Source organism: Lepus europaeus, chromosome 8, assembly GCF_033115175.1.
Source record: "Lepus europaeus isolate LE1 chromosome 8, mLepTim1.pri, whole genome shotgun sequence".
Taxonomy (NCBI): domain Eukaryota; kingdom Metazoa; phylum Chordata; class Mammalia; order Lagomorpha; family Leporidae; genus Lepus; species Lepus europaeus.
The window spans coordinates 89,653,025-89,669,992 of record NC_084834.1 but is presented as its reverse complement, the minus strand read 5'-3'; the positions used below and the strand labels follow the sequence as shown (position 1 = coordinate 89,669,992).

The 16,968-nt window shown below is 47.0% G+C and overlaps 1 protein-coding gene across 2 annotated transcripts in view; it reads left to right on the top strand.

Annotated features, from left to right (window-relative positions):
* The first annotated feature begins 1,043 nt into the window (after nt 1-1,043).
* The window catches only part of PKD2 (polycystin 2, transient receptor potential cation channel), a 58,970-nt gene continuing 43,045 nt past the window's right edge, over nt 1,044-16,968 (top strand). For both annotated transcript variants that reach the window (XM_062199887.1, XM_062199884.1), the window contains exons 1-2: nt 1,044-1,644; nt 10,708-10,821. In XM_062199887.1, the coding sequence (XP_062055871.1) occupies nt 1,044-1,644; nt 10,708-10,821 (715 nt within the window). The remainder of the gene's footprint in view (nt 1,645-10,707; nt 10,822-16,968) is intronic.

Below are 16,968 nucleotides of genomic sequence, written 5' to 3'. Positions count from 1 at the left end.
CTGCAGTGGAGGATGGAGGCGGAATTGACAGGGATCAATCGATCCGTGTGGAACCGCATGGGAAATAAGGCTCCAATGAGAAACCAGGAATTGTTGGGGCGGACGGAAGAGGATTTGGGGAGGGGAGGAGCGCAGACAGCAAGGGTATCAGGCCGAAGGGCAGCCTGGGAAGAGAGGGGACAGCGAAGTCCCAAACCTCAGCTGGTGAAAGGGGGCGTGGAGCAGGTTTGAAAGGAGGGACAAAGATTTTGTAAAGCGCCAGACCCAGTCAATCGGAGCTCTGGGCCTAGGGCCTGAGGCGCGTCTGTGTCACTCCAAGACCACCACTGGGCACCAGGGGGTGAGGGCGAGGGCAGGAGGGGGACACCAAGGATCTGACAGTCCCAGGACAAACCCCTGGGATCCCCACAAGGTGTGGAGGTGGGAACCCAGCAAAGATAGAAGAAACCACCCCCAAAGGCCGCAAAGTCAGGGAGCAGAGGCAGTGTGTGCAAAGCAAGTGCGTGTTTGCAAGTTCAAGGCTCGTTGCCAAGAGGGAAGGACGTTTGTGGTCCCGCTGCAGACCCCAGCTCGGGCTGGTTTTCGTTCGTCCGCACCATCCTACAAAAGGGGTTTCTCGCTCGCCCCCTCGACACTTTGGGAAATCGAGGCAGGAGTGGCTGACGGATAACGGAGACGCACGCATCCTGCCAAGGTCGGGCAGGGGGGCCACAGCTCAGGAGCCCTTTCCCCGCAGGTGGGCGGGCGAGCCGGCGGGTCGGCGACTCTCTCCTTTCCCGAGCCTTCCACCCAAATGGAATGTGGGCGCCCGCGCCCGCCAGGGCTCCGGCTCCACTTGGAACGCGCGCCCGGGGCGAGCGCGCGGTCCGCTGGGCGCGGCGAGGGGCGGGGAGGCGGCCGAGGGGGCGGGGGCCGCGGGCTGCGGGGCGGTCGGGGGCGGGGAGCAGGCGACGGCGGGCCCGGGGAGAAAAGAACATGGCTCCGGCGGTGGGCAGCGCCGAGCGCCGCGCCGTGCGCCCGCGCGCCAGCCGCCAGTGACCGCGATGGTCAACTCGAGCCGCGTGCAGCCGCAGCAGCCCGGGGACGCCAAGCGGCCGCCCGCGCCGCGAGCGCAGGGCCCCGGGCGGCTGGCGGCTGGCGTCACGGCCGCGGGCGCCGGCCTCGCAGCCCCGGGCGGCCTCCGCGAGCAGAGGGGCCTGGAGATCGAGATGGAGCGCATCCGGCAGGCGGCCGCGCGGGACCCCCCGGCCGGAGCCTCGGCTTCCCCTTCTCCTCCGCTCTCGTCGTGCTCCAGGCAGGCGTGGAGCCGCGATAACCCGGGCTTCGAGGCCGAGGAGGACGAGGACGAGGAGGAGGTGGAAGGGGAGGAAGGGGGCATGGTGGTGGAGATGGACGTGGAGTGGCGCCCGGGCAGCCGGAGGTCGGCCGCCTCCTCGGCCGTGAGCTCGGCGGGCGCCCGGGGCCGGGGGCTGGGGGGCTACCACGGCGCGGGCCACCCGAGCGGGAGGCGGCGCCGGCGAGAGGACCAGGGCCCGCCGTGCCCCAGCCCGGCAGGCGGCGGGGACCCGCTGCATCGCCACCTCGCCCTGGACGGGCAGCCGCCCCGAGTGGCCTGGGCCGAGAGGCTGGTTCGCGGGCTGCGAGGTAAGAGCGCCTTCCGCAGCGGCCGCGGCGCAGCCCAGAGCCGCGGGCGCCGGCCGAGCGGGCAGCTGTCCGGGCTCCTGCTCGCATCCCGCGCCGCGTCCCCGCCTCCCTTGGAAGCGCCTCTGCTCGTTCGGCTCCATTTCCGGTACCCGGCGCGGAATGCCTCTGCACCCTCCTTGGTGCGGTCTTAGCCAGTGCCTCCCTCTTTGGGATGTGTGAGCATTTTCTGTTGTACTGCTGAAAATAAGGAAAGGCCCGGTTATGAAAGGGTCCGCCTGTGCTTGTCTGCTGCATGGGGGAGAAACTGAATATTGCTTCCTAGTATAACTGAGGATGGTTGCAAGCACGCTGTTGCTTCTGCCAGAAAACCCAAGGGAAGTTCTGCACCGGCACGGCACCCGCGCTCTTGCCCAGGTCCCGGTGCTCCATCCCAGCCTGGAAAGGGTGACCGCCCGGGTTATCCCGGGAGTGGGCGGGGTCTGCCTCGTTGGGGTTGTCCCTATGTTGTTTTGGTGGTGCTTTGTTGATGTTTTGGGGAGAAAGAGTTGTTGGGAATGCCACGAATAGAAGAGAAATGACCTGAAAACAGTGATTTGGTCATTTCGAATTCGAGACAATTTTTTTTTTTTTCCCTAAAAACAAGTTGCAAAGAAAAGCCTCCATTGCTTAAAAACATTTGGAAGTATGTTTTTACGTAACTAAATTCATCTTCTTTGAAATGCTGTCAGAATGAAGTCACCATATACCAGCTGATGCATGTGTCAGAACTCAGTGCCCCAACTCTTCGGAAGGCAGGAAAAGAATTTGCAAAATTGCTAGTGCTGAGTAAGAGGACTCGAATTTTCCAGTAGCAGAGGGGATGCTGTTTTTACAGTTTTGTCAGAGGCATCATCAGGAAAACGTTGCATTGGCTCATACCTTCCAGATTATTTTAACCTCCATTTTTGTAGAGTTCTTCTTTTGCACTATTCCCTGCCTTCTGCTTGTTGTCAGTTTTGAAAGGCTATCCTGGTGCTATTACGGCAGCATGATTGAAGACCAGGTCAGACCTGCGTTCCTGCATTCAGAGCCCAGATCCCATTTCTACCACTCATTGGCTGTGTGACCTTGAGCAAGTCATTTGACCTCTGTGAGCCCGAAGTTTTGCACCTTTTTAAACAAAGAAAAGAGATGCTCCTAATACTTACTGTGAGGCTTATTGGAAAATTAAATTAGGTAAGACTTATAAAATGTGCAGCAAGTCTTTGCCATGTTGAGACTACATCAGAAACTGATAAAAGTATACGTTTTGGTGCTTCTTTTATAATAGTACTCTAGTTAATTCAGGAAAACTTGTATGAATATGTTCATAAAATACAAGTACTTCTCGAGGTTCAAAAGCAAATTATATATCATTTTACACTACTTAGAATGTACTCTATAAAAATATTCACTGAAGTGAAAAAAGTTTCTTAGAAGTTAATAAATAATGGTAGGTCACATGATCGTTTTAGCTCAGTTTAAGCATTCGACAAACCACTTAACCTAGTAGGAATAAACTCAATATGGAATACAATGAAACGAGTGTATGTACAAATTTATTTCTCTTGAAAAGATACCAGAGGAGCCAGCTTTGTGGTGCAGCAGGTTAGACTGCCACCTGAAGTGCCAGTCTCAGCTGCTCCACTTCCCAGCCAGCTCCCTGCCCATGCGCCTGGGAAAGCAGCGGAGGATGGCCCAAGTCTTTGGGCCTCTGCACCCATGAAGGAGATCCAGATGGAGTTCCTGACTGGACTGGCCCAGTCTTGACCATTGCAGCCAACTAGGGAGTGAACCAATGGGTGGAAGATTGCTCTTTCTCTCTCTAACTCTGCCTTCAAATAAATATTTTCATCGATGTCAGAAAATGTATATTGAATGAGATCAGCCTTAAAACTTCTAGTCAAACCACATCAGTGGTCTTAATTTGTTGACAGGCAGACTACATTTTTAATTTTAAGAAACTTTAAAAAACTTTCCTTTATGAAGAGGTGTAGTTTATATTCTTATCATTTATCAGAAAGGCTATGTTTATTAAAGATTTTGCAGCACTAGCAGCTACAAAAAGAAATGAATAGCACATCACCATTTTCCTGCAGACAAAACCCAGAAAGTAAAATGAATAACCAAGAACAAGCTGCGATTTTTACCTTGTTGGGCTCATATGCACCACCAAAGCAGTACCCCCGGACCAGCACAAAGTGACATTAGCAATTTCTTTCTTTCTTTTTTTTTTTTTTTTTTTAATTTTTTTGACAGGCAGAGTGGATAGTGAGAGAGAGACAGAGAGAAAGGTCTTCCTTTTTGCCGTTGGTTCACCCTCCAATGGCCACTGCGGCCTGCGCATCTCGCTGATCCGAAGCCAGGAGCCAGGTGCTTCTCCTGGTCTCCCATGCGGGTGCAGGGCCCAAGCACTTGGGCCATCCTCCACTGCCTTCCCGGGCCATAGCAGAGAGCTGGCCTGGAAGAGGAGCAACCGGGATACAATCTGGCGCCCCGACCGGGACTAGAACCCGGTGTGCCGGCGCCGCAAGGCGAAGGATTAGCCTGTTAAGCCACGGCGCCGACCAACATTAGCAAATCTAACTGGGGGGAGATAGGACAAGTTTGGAGTTGATCAGGACCTTCCCTGGAGGTCTCCTACTTTTATGGCTTCCTACAATTTACTCAAAACTTCTGGGCCTCAGCTTCTCGTTCATCAAGTAGGGGAGTGGGACCTAATCTCCAAGTTCCTTCCAGCTTCACTGTGCTCTAGGTTCTTTAAATTCTAGTGTATTTGTTTTGTTTGAAAGAGAGAGATCTGCTATCTGCTGCTGCTTCACTCCCCAGACATCTGCAACAGCCAGTCTGAAGCCAAGGGCCAGGAACGCAAGTCAGACTGCCACACATGGGTAGCAGAAACTCAAGTACTTGAGCCATCACCTGCTGCCCCTGGAGTGTGCATTGGCAGGGAGCTGGAATTGGAAACTGAGCCAGGACTCCATCCCAGGCCCTCTAATCTGGGATGTGGGTGTCCTGACTGGCAGCCGGACCACTGTGCCAAAAACCTGGCCCCTGGATGGTTTAAGTACATGAATCCAAAGTGGACAACAAATGGTGGTTTTTGCCCCTTGGACAATGGATCATGTGTGTCCTTAGCAGAAGAAAGATAGTAAAGAAAGGAAAATGTTTGGCTGTGGGCTGCATCATCTCTAACCAAGGCATTAGAAATATGCTCCCAAATGTTTGAAAGCTTTTGAGCAGGCACCAATGTGCTGAAGGAGACTGAGTGAGTAGTGTGGGGTACAGGAGAGCTTTCAGAGGGACACGCCTGAGGCCAGAAACCCAGGTAGGACACAGCCAGGGACAAGGTGACGAAGGCCAGGACAAAAGGAAGCAAGGCATGGCTTAAAGGTTAAAGGGTGCCCGGACCTACAGGTGTCTCCAGCAATCTTATTCACCCTTTTTAACAAATGCCTTTTAGGGTAAAGATAAAAAACTAGCATTCTAGTTGAGTTTCCAAATTTTTGGAATTCCTACAGTTGAATGTTTTAGGGGTGTATCAACTTGTTGAAGTCAGTTCCTGTTTGTTATTATAGACATATGTGTATATTCTTAGACTTTGTGTATGTGATTTTGCTTTTTTGTTCCTGGAGAAGTAACAACATGTCAGCTACACGGGTTGGAGTAGGCTAAGCTTCCGTTCAGTGCCCTTGCTCCTGTATCGTTCCTAGGAGGGTATTCTGAGTTAGCTCCTTTGCTCTGTTCCAGCACCCAAGCTCCTTCCCTCCAGTGACTCTCCCAGGAGTGCTGTCTTTATCCATGTAGTGCAGGCTGGACAGCCGCATCCGGGTTCTGATGCAAAGAGCTTCAGGAAGGTTCACCAGGGCCGTTGACACAAAGCCCTCACCCTGGATCTGGCTTGCGTCTCTTGCAGTCCAGCTCTGTTGGCAAGGCTCTTAACTGTGTGACCACGGGGACCTGCAGGGGCAGCTGGAGACTAGAAGGCAGGCACACGTGCTGAAGGAAAGGGATGGATTTTGTAAAGTTAAGAATTTTTGTCACATTACTGCTAGGGCTCTAGTGAGATAGTAGATCTACTGTTCTCCACAAGTCCGACTTTGACATTGAAATGGGCATGCTGTTGAAGTGACCTCTGACACAAGCTTGGTCACCATTAATTTTGCCATGATCTATTTAACTTGCATTTTTCCTGCCTTCCCTTTTGCTGTCTGAAAGGGAGCATATTCAGCAACTGGAAAGATTATTGAGACTCAAAGATCAGAACCTGACTGTAGGTGATGGCGCCACACAGAAACTGCGAACATCCAACCCACCACTCTTTCTTGCAGATCGCGTACAGTGACTCATAAATCTGGTCTGCCCTGAGGCTTCAGAGCTGAGTCTCATTTCATCCCCAGCTGAGCATTTTCCCAAATTAGAAGTTATCCGGGGTGTAGAGGACAGTTTTGCCCCTCAAAACATCTGGCAGAATTCGCTAAGGGTAGCAACGGTCCCACAAGAGAATCCCCAAAGTAATGAAAAGCAAAGATCTGGAAACACACTTCATTTTCCCAGCTGGTGGCAGGGGGAGGGGTGTAGCTCCTGTTAACCCCTGGATTAAATTAAGGATGCTGCTGACAAACATCCTGCAATGCACATGACATCATCTCTGCCCGCCCCCTTCCCTACCGCAACCCTGCCTATCCGATTCAAGTGGAGTCAGACAGTGTGTGTCCTTTGGTGTCTGGCTTATGTCACTTAGCCTGATGATCTGTCACTCCATTGGTATCCATTTCAGAATGATGTAGAGATCCTGCTCTAAGTGGATTTGGGGTTCATCACAAATAGCATGAGGTTCCTGCATATGGTAGCATGTATCTGGATTTCATCCCTTTGCATGACGGAATTCTATCCCACTGTATGTACATGAATGTACATGCCACGTTTCGGTTTTCCACTCATTTGTTGTTGGAGACTTGGGGTATTTACCTATCCTTTTTGGGCTACTCTGGCTCTCCCTTTATTTTTAATCCAAACTTTACCCATGTCTTCATCTTTTTCTTTTTTTAATTTACACTGTAATTTTGAGCAAAGGAGCTTAAATATTTTCATGACTATGGGGACTTTTTTGAGGGGGTTTTGCTACCTTTGGGATTTGTGATAATGTTAGGCTAGGGACAGAATTCATGCAGTCAACAAACATTTTTTGAAAAATCGACTCAGTGGTAGATCCTAGGTCCCATGGATACAGATGAATAATACAAGCTTTGCACTTTGAAGCAGCTCAGAGTTTGGTAGGGGCAACAGAAGTACACGTAAGTGCAGTGCAAGTCACAGGTGAGGGAGGAACCCAAAGAAGAAAGGATCTGCTGCACCTGGGGAAGTCAGAGGAGGCTTCCAGAGGGAGTGAAACTTGAGCTACACTTTGAAGAATGAAGGGAAATTCAAAGAGGGGAAAACAAGAAGAACAAGACTAAGCAATCGGAACCTTTTCAAGTACGCATTTGGAGTCAGTGGAAGCTTCAGGCAGGGAGCTGACATCTTCACCTGTCTGGGAGTGAAGTGGGTGGGATTCGTGGCTGGGAGTCCAGCTCAGGGGGTGAGCCTGCAGGGGAAGGTGAGGAGGGCTGTGTCTGGGCAAGTGAGAGGGATGGCAGGGAACTGGAGGAAAGAACTATAGAACCAACTCCATGTGAGGGAGAAGAGAAAGGCGTGTTCTAGGTGCAGCCCAGGGTTCTGGCTTGGTAGCATTGACCCAAACAGGGAGAACGGGTTTCTTGAGAAAGAAAAAGTAAGACCTTTGGGGGGCATGTGAGTGAGGTGTCAGCAGAGAATGCAGGTGAAACCGACTGTTAGCCTTTGTGTACACAGGGTCTTCAAAAGGATCCTGGGAGTGGGTACTACGAGAAACTACACATGGGTTTCAAAAATGATCTTGCATCAAAATAATGCTTAAAATCCATTTTTCCACAGACTTTTTGAAGGACCCTTATATACAAGTTTGCACCCCAAGAGAGGGCTCAGAACTCAAGATTCAGGAGCTAGTATCATTGAAAGTAGCAACTGACTAGACTAGAAAATGGACTAAAACTAGTAAAATGTCACTCCCTTTCTAAATGTGTCTTATAATTCAAATGTGTATTGAGAGGGATTGTCTAATCCCTGTCTGTCTAAAGAAGCCCGCATGTTTCTTAGAGGATTCGCCCATCATGTTAAGACACCAGAGAGTCGGGTCACACTATTCGTAATGAACCGAAAGTCTATTCAGATCTGGATCTTGATATGATTCTGAAATCTGGACCAGCTGGGTGTCCGAAGTAGGACATTTTATAGGTTTGAATTTGTTTCTGGAGCTATGAACAGACCTCTTCCAAGCACTCTTCAGTGCTTTATACATGGTATTTCTAATTCCCAGGAACTTCCACAAAGTAGTTCTCTTGTTCCATTTTCAATTGGGGGTCATGACCTTAGGTAAATTCTCACAGCTCATAGGTGGCTGGGTTAGTGTGAAGCATAAAATCTATGCTGAACACCTTTTGACATGGAACTGGAATATTTACAGAAAAAATAATAGCACCGCTGGGATTGGTTCCCCAGTGGTTGAGGAGTACGTGTGAGAGTTTCAGTGGAGCACAGTCACTGCTGAGCTGGTAGTTGTGGGGCTTGATAATAGATAATAAGAGTGCATTATATCATTCTCTCTTTTTCATGTTTTCCAAAATAAAAAGGTTTTGAGAAACCTAGGAGAAAATTGTTGGGGAGGTGACCCTTTTTTCAAAGTCAACTGTTTATGTTTGGGACATCTTTTGTTTTGAGTCATCCATCTCAGAGAGTCCACAGAGGGTTCATATTAAGTAACAGCGTGCAGAAGAACACGCTGTGTAGGTGATGTCCTCTGGCTGCAGACCCTGGCACTAGCAAAGCGCCCTCTTGAAACTAAAGGAAGCTGGAAAGTTGCCCAGTGTCCCTTCCATTCCACTGTCTCCCTGACTCTTGAAGATACCCTGTTTACTTGGACGTGAGTACCCAGAATGCAGGGAAGGTACTGCACACTAACCAGGGGGATTGTGGGAAAAGACCGCAGTTAATTCTGACGAATGTCATCCTTTAGGTCGCGGCCTCCATCCTTAACCATTCTTATCCTATCCATTCTGCTTAACCCAGGAAGTAACTATTTTTCCTGTTTGTGGATGCTGCCGTTTCTCACCCATCAGAAAATGAACAGGTTCCAGGGGCAAAACAGAATGAACATTTTAAAGCAGTAAATATTTAGGGAAGTGAGTAATTTAGAGAAAGTAAATTCATACAAGTGTATTATATGAGAATATAAGTAAGGGGACGTGTTTCTTTCATGGTTTCTTTTACTATTTTATCTCAAAGGCTAGGATTCAATTGCCCTAGACTATTGCAAGTTTAGGTTAAATAAAACTTAATAAGAGTTTGTTTTTTTCCTACATGTAGGCCACACAAGTCCATTTGTAAATATTAAGAGCCACACTATTCCTTAGTGCGTGGTTATCTATAAACTATGGGAAAGACTGAAATCACGGACCAAGTGGGACAGGGCAGAAGTCTTTCATGATGGTAGTCTAACAATCTCTATTTACATGCATATTTTAGACTAGGCTGCCAAAGAAATCTTTCCCAAAGAAATGGTGGTGTGGCTGTTACAGGGCTACCGAGCCTAACACTTGGCTGCCTCTGTGTTATTCTGAGTTGTAATTTTCCATGTCATCTACATTTGTAATAATTCCTTAATATGATAGAGTTTTAACGAACAAACATTCTGCTTGCTGCATTTCTTCTGAGTGAGTAATTCCTGACAACTACCAGATCTTGGCAGAAGCAAATCTGGTCATAAGTTAGGCTCCACTTTCAGTGTGCGAAATTTAGGATGCGTAATACGGTGTCTTTGAATTCAGATACAGATTTTTCCTAAAGGAAATTTAGAGAGAAAAGGAAATGAAAAAACCCAAATTTAGGAGTAGAACTAATATTTTATTATGACTTAAAAAAATACATAAACAGTGATGAAGTCATTTCTTTGATGTGAAAGACCATATGCCATTTTTCCCTCTTCTTGGTGTGGTTTGATTGTGGCTTAAGTGCTGAGTTTCCATGATTGAAAGAGTTAAGATGTGTGGGATAAAAGTGCGAAGCAATATGCAGGGACCAGGTTGGTTTCCACTAACAGTCAACCCAGTCTGAAAGCCCTGAGAAGTTTGTCTTTTTTGGAAAAGGTTAAGGTTCTTCCAAGTAAGCAGCAATGTGACTTGACCACACTATTCATTAACGGGTTTGGACAGCCACCATGTCTGTCTGCCAGCCCTATCCCAAACTGCAGGAACTCTCCAGCAAGCTCGCCGAGGGTTATGTCATCTGCACTTAGCCAGCCCCACTCTTTTTCCATCTGCTAAAATAGAGAACATGGTTGCTGATTTTACTCTTTCTCCAAAGGGGGAGACAGAAGTTGGATAAGTTGTTGCTCTTAATGTAAACAGCATGTTAATTGGCTTTTGAAAAATCTGTTCAACCAAGCATAGGTAGTGCAGTCAGTCACCATTGAGTTTGTTTCAGGACAAAGACCAGCACAGAGCAGTATGTTAGATGCTTGATTGATTGCTTCCTTGTCGACTTGAGCCATCTGAGGCTTCTTTGAATCAACGGTGACTTAAAAGATATTATGCGTAATGTAGTCATGATGGGTTTAGTGGGAAGATAACAAGTGGGATCCTCGCCCAGATAGGAGGAGCTATGTGTTAGGCACATCTGTTTAATCTTAGTTTTAACTCATTTCCTGTTCTGTTTCTAAACTTTTACTCAGATATCCACATTGGTCTTGAGAGTTTAGACAATGATCAATCATTGCCTTGTGTTTTGCACATTTTGGGGGAAGATTGCGAAGTAACAGATTCTCCTGCTAAGTCAGAGTCTCAGTTGCATTCCAGATACGGGAGAATCTGCCATACAGATTATACTGTGTATTCTGTTTTTTTTTTTTTTTTCCTTTTTGCCATTGATAAGATTTCTTAACTAAAATGATGTTTTCCCATTATATTGAAGGTCTCTGGGGAACAAGACTCATGGAGGAAAGCAGCACTAATCGAGAGAAATACCTTAAAAGCGTTTTACGGGAACTGGTCACATACCTCCTCTTTCTCATTGTATTGTGCATCTGTAAGTAGACTGTTTCCTTCCGAAATATGGGAATGTTTGAAAGTGTTTGACTTGAAAATATCATATTTAAAATAAAGGACCTGTACGTGCACCAGAAGACTCTAGTTAGAAGTTGCCTACCCAGTCTCGTTGCCAGTTCCAGTCTAGAATTTGGCCAAGTTCTCTTCTGCCCTCTGGCAAACATTAACTAAAAATCTGCATGGTCAGTTCATTGTCACTTGTGACCATTTTTGCTAATAAATGCACATGGCAACCTGCCAGAAATGAAGAAGCTAAGTAAAAGGATTTTTTGCATTGGATTTTGTAAAAATATATTACCACTATTATTAGATCAACAGATGAAACTCTACCTAAGAATTGTCTGCAGCAAAATCACATTTCACTGTCAGGAATTACAAATAACATTACCAAACATCATTGCTTTTGACACGTATTTGGAGAGAAGTACACATCCCAGGCAATGGGAACGGTGTGAGTAAGGTAGATCGTGGATGTTTGAAAGTCCCCGGCTTTGGGATTTGGATATGTCCTATCAGTCTACCTCATTATTTCTTTTAACTCTTCAGCAATTACTGGGCTTTTACCTACTGGAAATATATGCAAACCTTTGTCTGTCTGTTTTCTTCTCTTCTTCAGTTTGTCCCAATATCCTCCAGTGGGGTAGTGTAGGGACACCTTAGCTAAAAACCATTTGCTCCAAGTCTGGAAATTCATAGGCAATGGACCTATCCTCTGCTGAATCTGAGCATGTTGGATGGTGCATTTCATTCTTGCCCTCTGTAAAACCTTTTATGAGAACAGATAAGGAACCATATTTATGACCCTTAAGACTTTTTTTTTTAAAAGATTTATTTATTTGAAAGTCAGAGTTACACAGAGAGAGGAGAGGCAGAGAGAGAGAGAGAGAGAGAGAGAGAGAGAGAGAGAGAGAGAGAGAAAGAGAGATCTTCCATTCATTGGTTCACTCCCCAATTGGCCACAACAGCCAGTGCTGCCCCACTCCAAAGCCAGGAGCCAGGAGCTTCTTCTGGGTCACCCATGCGGGTGCAGGGGCCCAAGAACTTGGGCCATCTTCCACTGATTTCCCAGGCCATAGAAGAGAGCTGGATTGGAAGTAGAGCAGCCGTATCTTGAACCAGCGCCCACATGGAATGCCAGCACTTCAGGCCAGGGCATTAACCCACTGTGCCATGGCACCGGCCCTGAGACCTCCTTTTAAAAAAGTTAATTATTTGTTTGAAAGGCAGAGTTAGAAAGAGGCAGAGAGAGAGAGAGATTGAGAGATCGTCCGTCTGCTGGTTCACTCCCCAAATGGCCTCAATAACCCAGGCTGGACCAGTCTAAAGCCAGGAGCCAAGAACTCCATCCAAGTCTTCCACGTGGGTGCAGGGGCCAAGCACTTGGGCCATCTTCTACTGCTCTCTCAGGTGCATTAGCAGGATAGGAAGTGGACCAGCCAGGACTCGAACCAGTGCCCATATGGGATGCTGGTGCTGCAAGCGGTGGCTTTGCCCACTATGCAGCAGCACTAGCTCCCATTGGCTTCTTCCTTTTTTTAAGATTTATTTATTTGAAAGAGTTACACAGAGAGAGAAGGTAAGGCAGAGAGAGAGAGAAAGAAGGGTCTTCCATCTGTTGGTTCACTCCCCAATTGGCCGCAGCGGCTGGCTGTGCCGATCCAAAGCCAGGAGCTTCTTCTGCGTCTCCCATGGGGTACAGAGGCCCAGGACTTGGACCATCTCCTACTGCTTTCCCAGGCCATAGCAGAGAGTTGCATCGGAAGTAGAGCAGCCAGGTCTTGAACCGGCGCCTATATGGGATGCTGGCACTGCAGGCAGCAGCTTTACTCGCTACGCCACAGAGCCAGCCCCAATGGCTTCTTATTTTTAAGTGTACAGTTGAGCAGCTATCACAATCCAATTTCAAAACCTTCCACCACCTCCAAACTATCCCCCAAACTCTGCTCTGTTGGCTGCATTGAACTGAGTCAGCACCGCCCTTTCTCCTGCAGACACTTTCACTTGGCGTTCTGCTGGCTGCACCCTCCTGGCTTTTGCCGGTGGAGGAGTTCTTGGTGTTTGTCCCCTTTGACTAACACCTTCCTGGTGCCCCACCATTCTGCCGTCTACTTCTGTGAGTTTGACTGTTTTAGATTCTTCTGTTTTTTTCCCTATAGAATATGTCTGATAAGGATACATCCTAACAGTCTTCTTTAATACGTGTTGTTGCTGGTGTCGCATACTTCCACAGCAGCATGGAGCTGTCAGGAAAAATATTTCCACAGTTGCCCTGTTAGCCACTCTGAACGATCAGGGCTGCCAAATTCAGACAGTTCACCTACTTGTTTAGAATCAGTAAAAATCTTCATAGTTGATCTAAGATCTGTTTATTTCTCTTCTGTGTCAAAATCTCCCACAAGTGGCATGATGTTATTTTTTAAACATATTATCTAACGCAGAAATACTGACAAGCTATTCATGCAGTTAGAGCCGCAAAGCAAGAGATGTGGTATTTTTCACTTTTATGTTCTAAGCTGTTAGAGCTTGAAGTGCTGAGGTCACATTGGCTCCTGCACAGAAATGGTGCTTAAACATTAAACTGCAGTGGCCTGAAATATTAACTGGCTGTTCGCAATGATGGAGGTTTTTCTGTTTTTTCTTATACAGAATAGTTTACCTCTGTACAGCTAGGATTTCAGTGGTCCCCTGAACTACCTGGGCATCAAAATCACCAGGAGACTTTTTTTTTAAATTACAATTTGCCCGGATCAACTAAATCAGTGCTTCCAAGATGTGACCAAGGGAACTGAATTTTCTGATGCACTGATAAGTTTAAGAAGTAGGCTGGATAAGTAAACTAAAGACCGTGAGTTTTAGAAAACATGCCTGACGTCACATAACAAATCTTTCTTTCTCATCTTAGAATTTAGGCCGGCGCCGTGGCTTAAACAGGCTAATCCTCCGCCCTGCGGCGCCGGCACACTGGGTTCTAGTCCCGGTTGGGGCGCCGGATTCTATCCCAGTTGCTCCTCTTCCAGGCCAGCTCTCTGCTATGGCCAAGGAGTGCAGTGGAGGATGGCCCAAGTGCTTGCGCCCTGCACCCGCATGGGAGACCAGGAGAAGCACCTGGCTCCTAGCTTCGGATCAGCATGATGCACCGGCTGTAGCGGCCATTGGAGGGTGAACCAACGGCAAAAAGGAAGACCTTTCTCTCTGTCTCTCTCTCTCACTATCCACTCCGCCTGTCAAAAAAAAAAAAAAAAAATCATGCTTTTTGTTCATTTTCACAGTAATCACATTGTTTCTTATAGCAGTAGTTCCATACTTTACAAAAATAAGATCTTATTTTCAGAATATTATGCAATCTCTGGGTAAGAAATTCTATGGCCAGACTTCCACTGAATGCTGAAAGTCCCCCCAGAATGGCCCGTCCTGCTGCCTCTGAGCAGGACTCCCAGGTGGAAAAAGTGACTTGCTTGGAAGAATTCACCTCACTTTTCTGTAGCGAGTTAGAAAGTTTTTCCTTGTATGAAGCTGAAGAGAATCCCCGGGACAGCTCCCAGTCGCTGCCACCAGCCTCACCTCTGCCCAGTACCTTTTCCACATCAACCCCGCAGAAGTTTGGAGACACACACCCAGTCTCCAGATTAAACCTTTCCAGTTTCTTCAGCTCTTGGTCATGTGATTGGAGACGAGATTTTGAATACCACACACAAGGGAAACTTCAACTGGCACATGTTCTGTTTGTCACTGTCCCCAAGGAGCAAGAATGTCACCAGGAGGAAGGGGCCAGGAGCTTCCCCGCCAGACGCTGACTTGAGGTCCATGCATCCTACCACGGCCAGACCGCTGAGGCGGCCTCAGCACGTAAATGATTGATCCCTTAGTGTCCTCCCTGGAATCTGTAGCGCACTGTGTCGCCCTGCTCATGTCTGAGCACTTTTTTCCTGGATCCTGCTGAGGGACTTCCCTCTCCGCTGTGCTAAATTCATCTCGGTAGGATCTGCTCATCATTCCAATCTGTTGAAATGATCTTGGATCAAGATCCATCTCACACATCAGCCATTCCTCTCAGCTTACAGGATCGGCAGGGTTTCATCTTGTCCTTATCTCTGTGAGCTAATAAATGTAAACAGCCTGCGAGTATCAGTCCATTAATCAATACTCTTCGGGTGGAGTTTACCTCATTATGCTATCATCCAGCTCTGAGCATTCCTGAAACAGCATAATAGGAAACAATTTTTTCTCAGTGCCTGTCTGCATAACTCCACCGTTCTTCTGTCAGCTGTTGGCCAGAGTAAGTGAGGATAACCACCCAGCACAGCCCTACTGGCTCCTTGTGATGGGATTTTCCCCCACTGCTCAGAAGCTGCCTTCTAAGACTTCTAAAACCTTAACAACAAAATTACTACCAAATGACCAAGAATATCAGACATGTCACTCTGAGTGCAAATGCTAGAATTTGTATTTAACCTTATGCTTTGCAAGTTGAAAGCTGTTAATATCAGGTAATTAGGGCTCTGGAAGACAGCTTGACATAGTGGGAGAAGTGTGGGGTTTTTTGCATCACACAGTTCTAAGTTCAAATCCCAGCTCCACCACTGACAAGCTAGGTAAACCTGGACGTGTTACTTAACTGTTTCCAAGTCTTTGTTTCCTCATCTGTAAAGTACTTGTTGAAAGATTGTTGTGAAGGGGCTGGCATTGTGGTACAGTGGGTTAGACCATGCACTGGCATCCCATATGGCCACCAGTTCGAGTCCCAGCTGCTCCACTTCTGATCTAGCTCCCTGCTAATGCACCTGGGAAAGCAGCAGAAGATGGCCCAAGTGCTTGGGCCTCTGAACCCAGATGGGAAACCTGAAAGAAGCTTCTGGCTCCTGGGTTTAGCCTGGCCCAGCCCCAGCCATTGCAGCCCTTTGGAAAGTGAACAAGTGGATGGAAGATCTCTATCTCTCTTTCTGTAATGTTGCCTTTTAAATAAATAAATCCTAAAAAACAAATTTGATTGTTGTGAAGATGAGAAACAATAAGTGAAAAGACCCTTGGGTGCTCTCTGTCATACAACAGTAGTAAGAAGTCAGTCTTCCCAAAGATTGGGGGCAGTGACTGAGTTATTTCATCAGAACTACAGGTTCTGATTTTGTGCTTCTAAACTCCAGTTCCCTCGGAGCACCCAAGTGCCTATAAAGAGTTTATATTTCATCTTGCCAATATTAGCTCCCTCCCCTCCATTTTTTAAAAAGATTATTTATTTATTTGAAACAGTTACAGAGGGAGGGAGAGACAGATCTTCCATCTGCTGGTTCATTCCCCAGGTAGCCACAAGGGCTGGGGCTGGGTGAGGCAGAAGCCAGTAGCCAGGAGCTTCTCCTTTTTTTTTTTTTTTTAAGATTTATTTATTTATTTGAAAGGCAGAGATACAGAGAGAGAGAATTCTTCAACCCACTGGTTCATTCCTCAAATGGCCATAATGGTCAGGACTAGGCCAAACTGAAGCCAAGAGCCAGGAGCTTCTTCTCTGTCTCCCTCTAGAGTATAGGGGCTAAAGTACTTGGGCCATTTTCCACTGCTTTCCCAGGTGCATTAGCAGGGAGCTGAAAAGGAAGTAAAGCAACTGGGACTCCAACCAGCACCCATATGGGATGCCGGCATTGGAGGTGGTAGCTTTACTTGCTATACCACGATGCTAGATTGCATTTTAAAAATCAATCTGCCTTAACCAAGGGTTAGAAATGACATTGAAATTATTGTAGTCCCAGTTTGTGTAATTTAGGATTTATTCTTACTTGAAACCTAGATTGCTATGAATTCACCATCAAAGTACTTTAGATAGATAGATAGATAGATGTTACTGTTAAAAATAGCAATGGTATTTCTGTTGTGTGAGTTAGCAGCTGAGGTAAAGGAAGGAAGAAAGTGTATTTTGGAAGTTCTTTGACAAAGGCAAAGGGAGGTGGTTGGTGAATCTGATGAAAATGCTTTTGCTTTTGCTTTTCCTGTGCTGTCATTCTGTGACATTTTTCTGAACTCTTGAGTTCAAACTCAATAATAGAAATCACAAAAACTGCTTGAGTCAACATCATAGATGTAGTGCCTCTTTATGTCAAAGAAATAGGCAAAAGTTAAGAAGTAGAAAAGGCGGCAA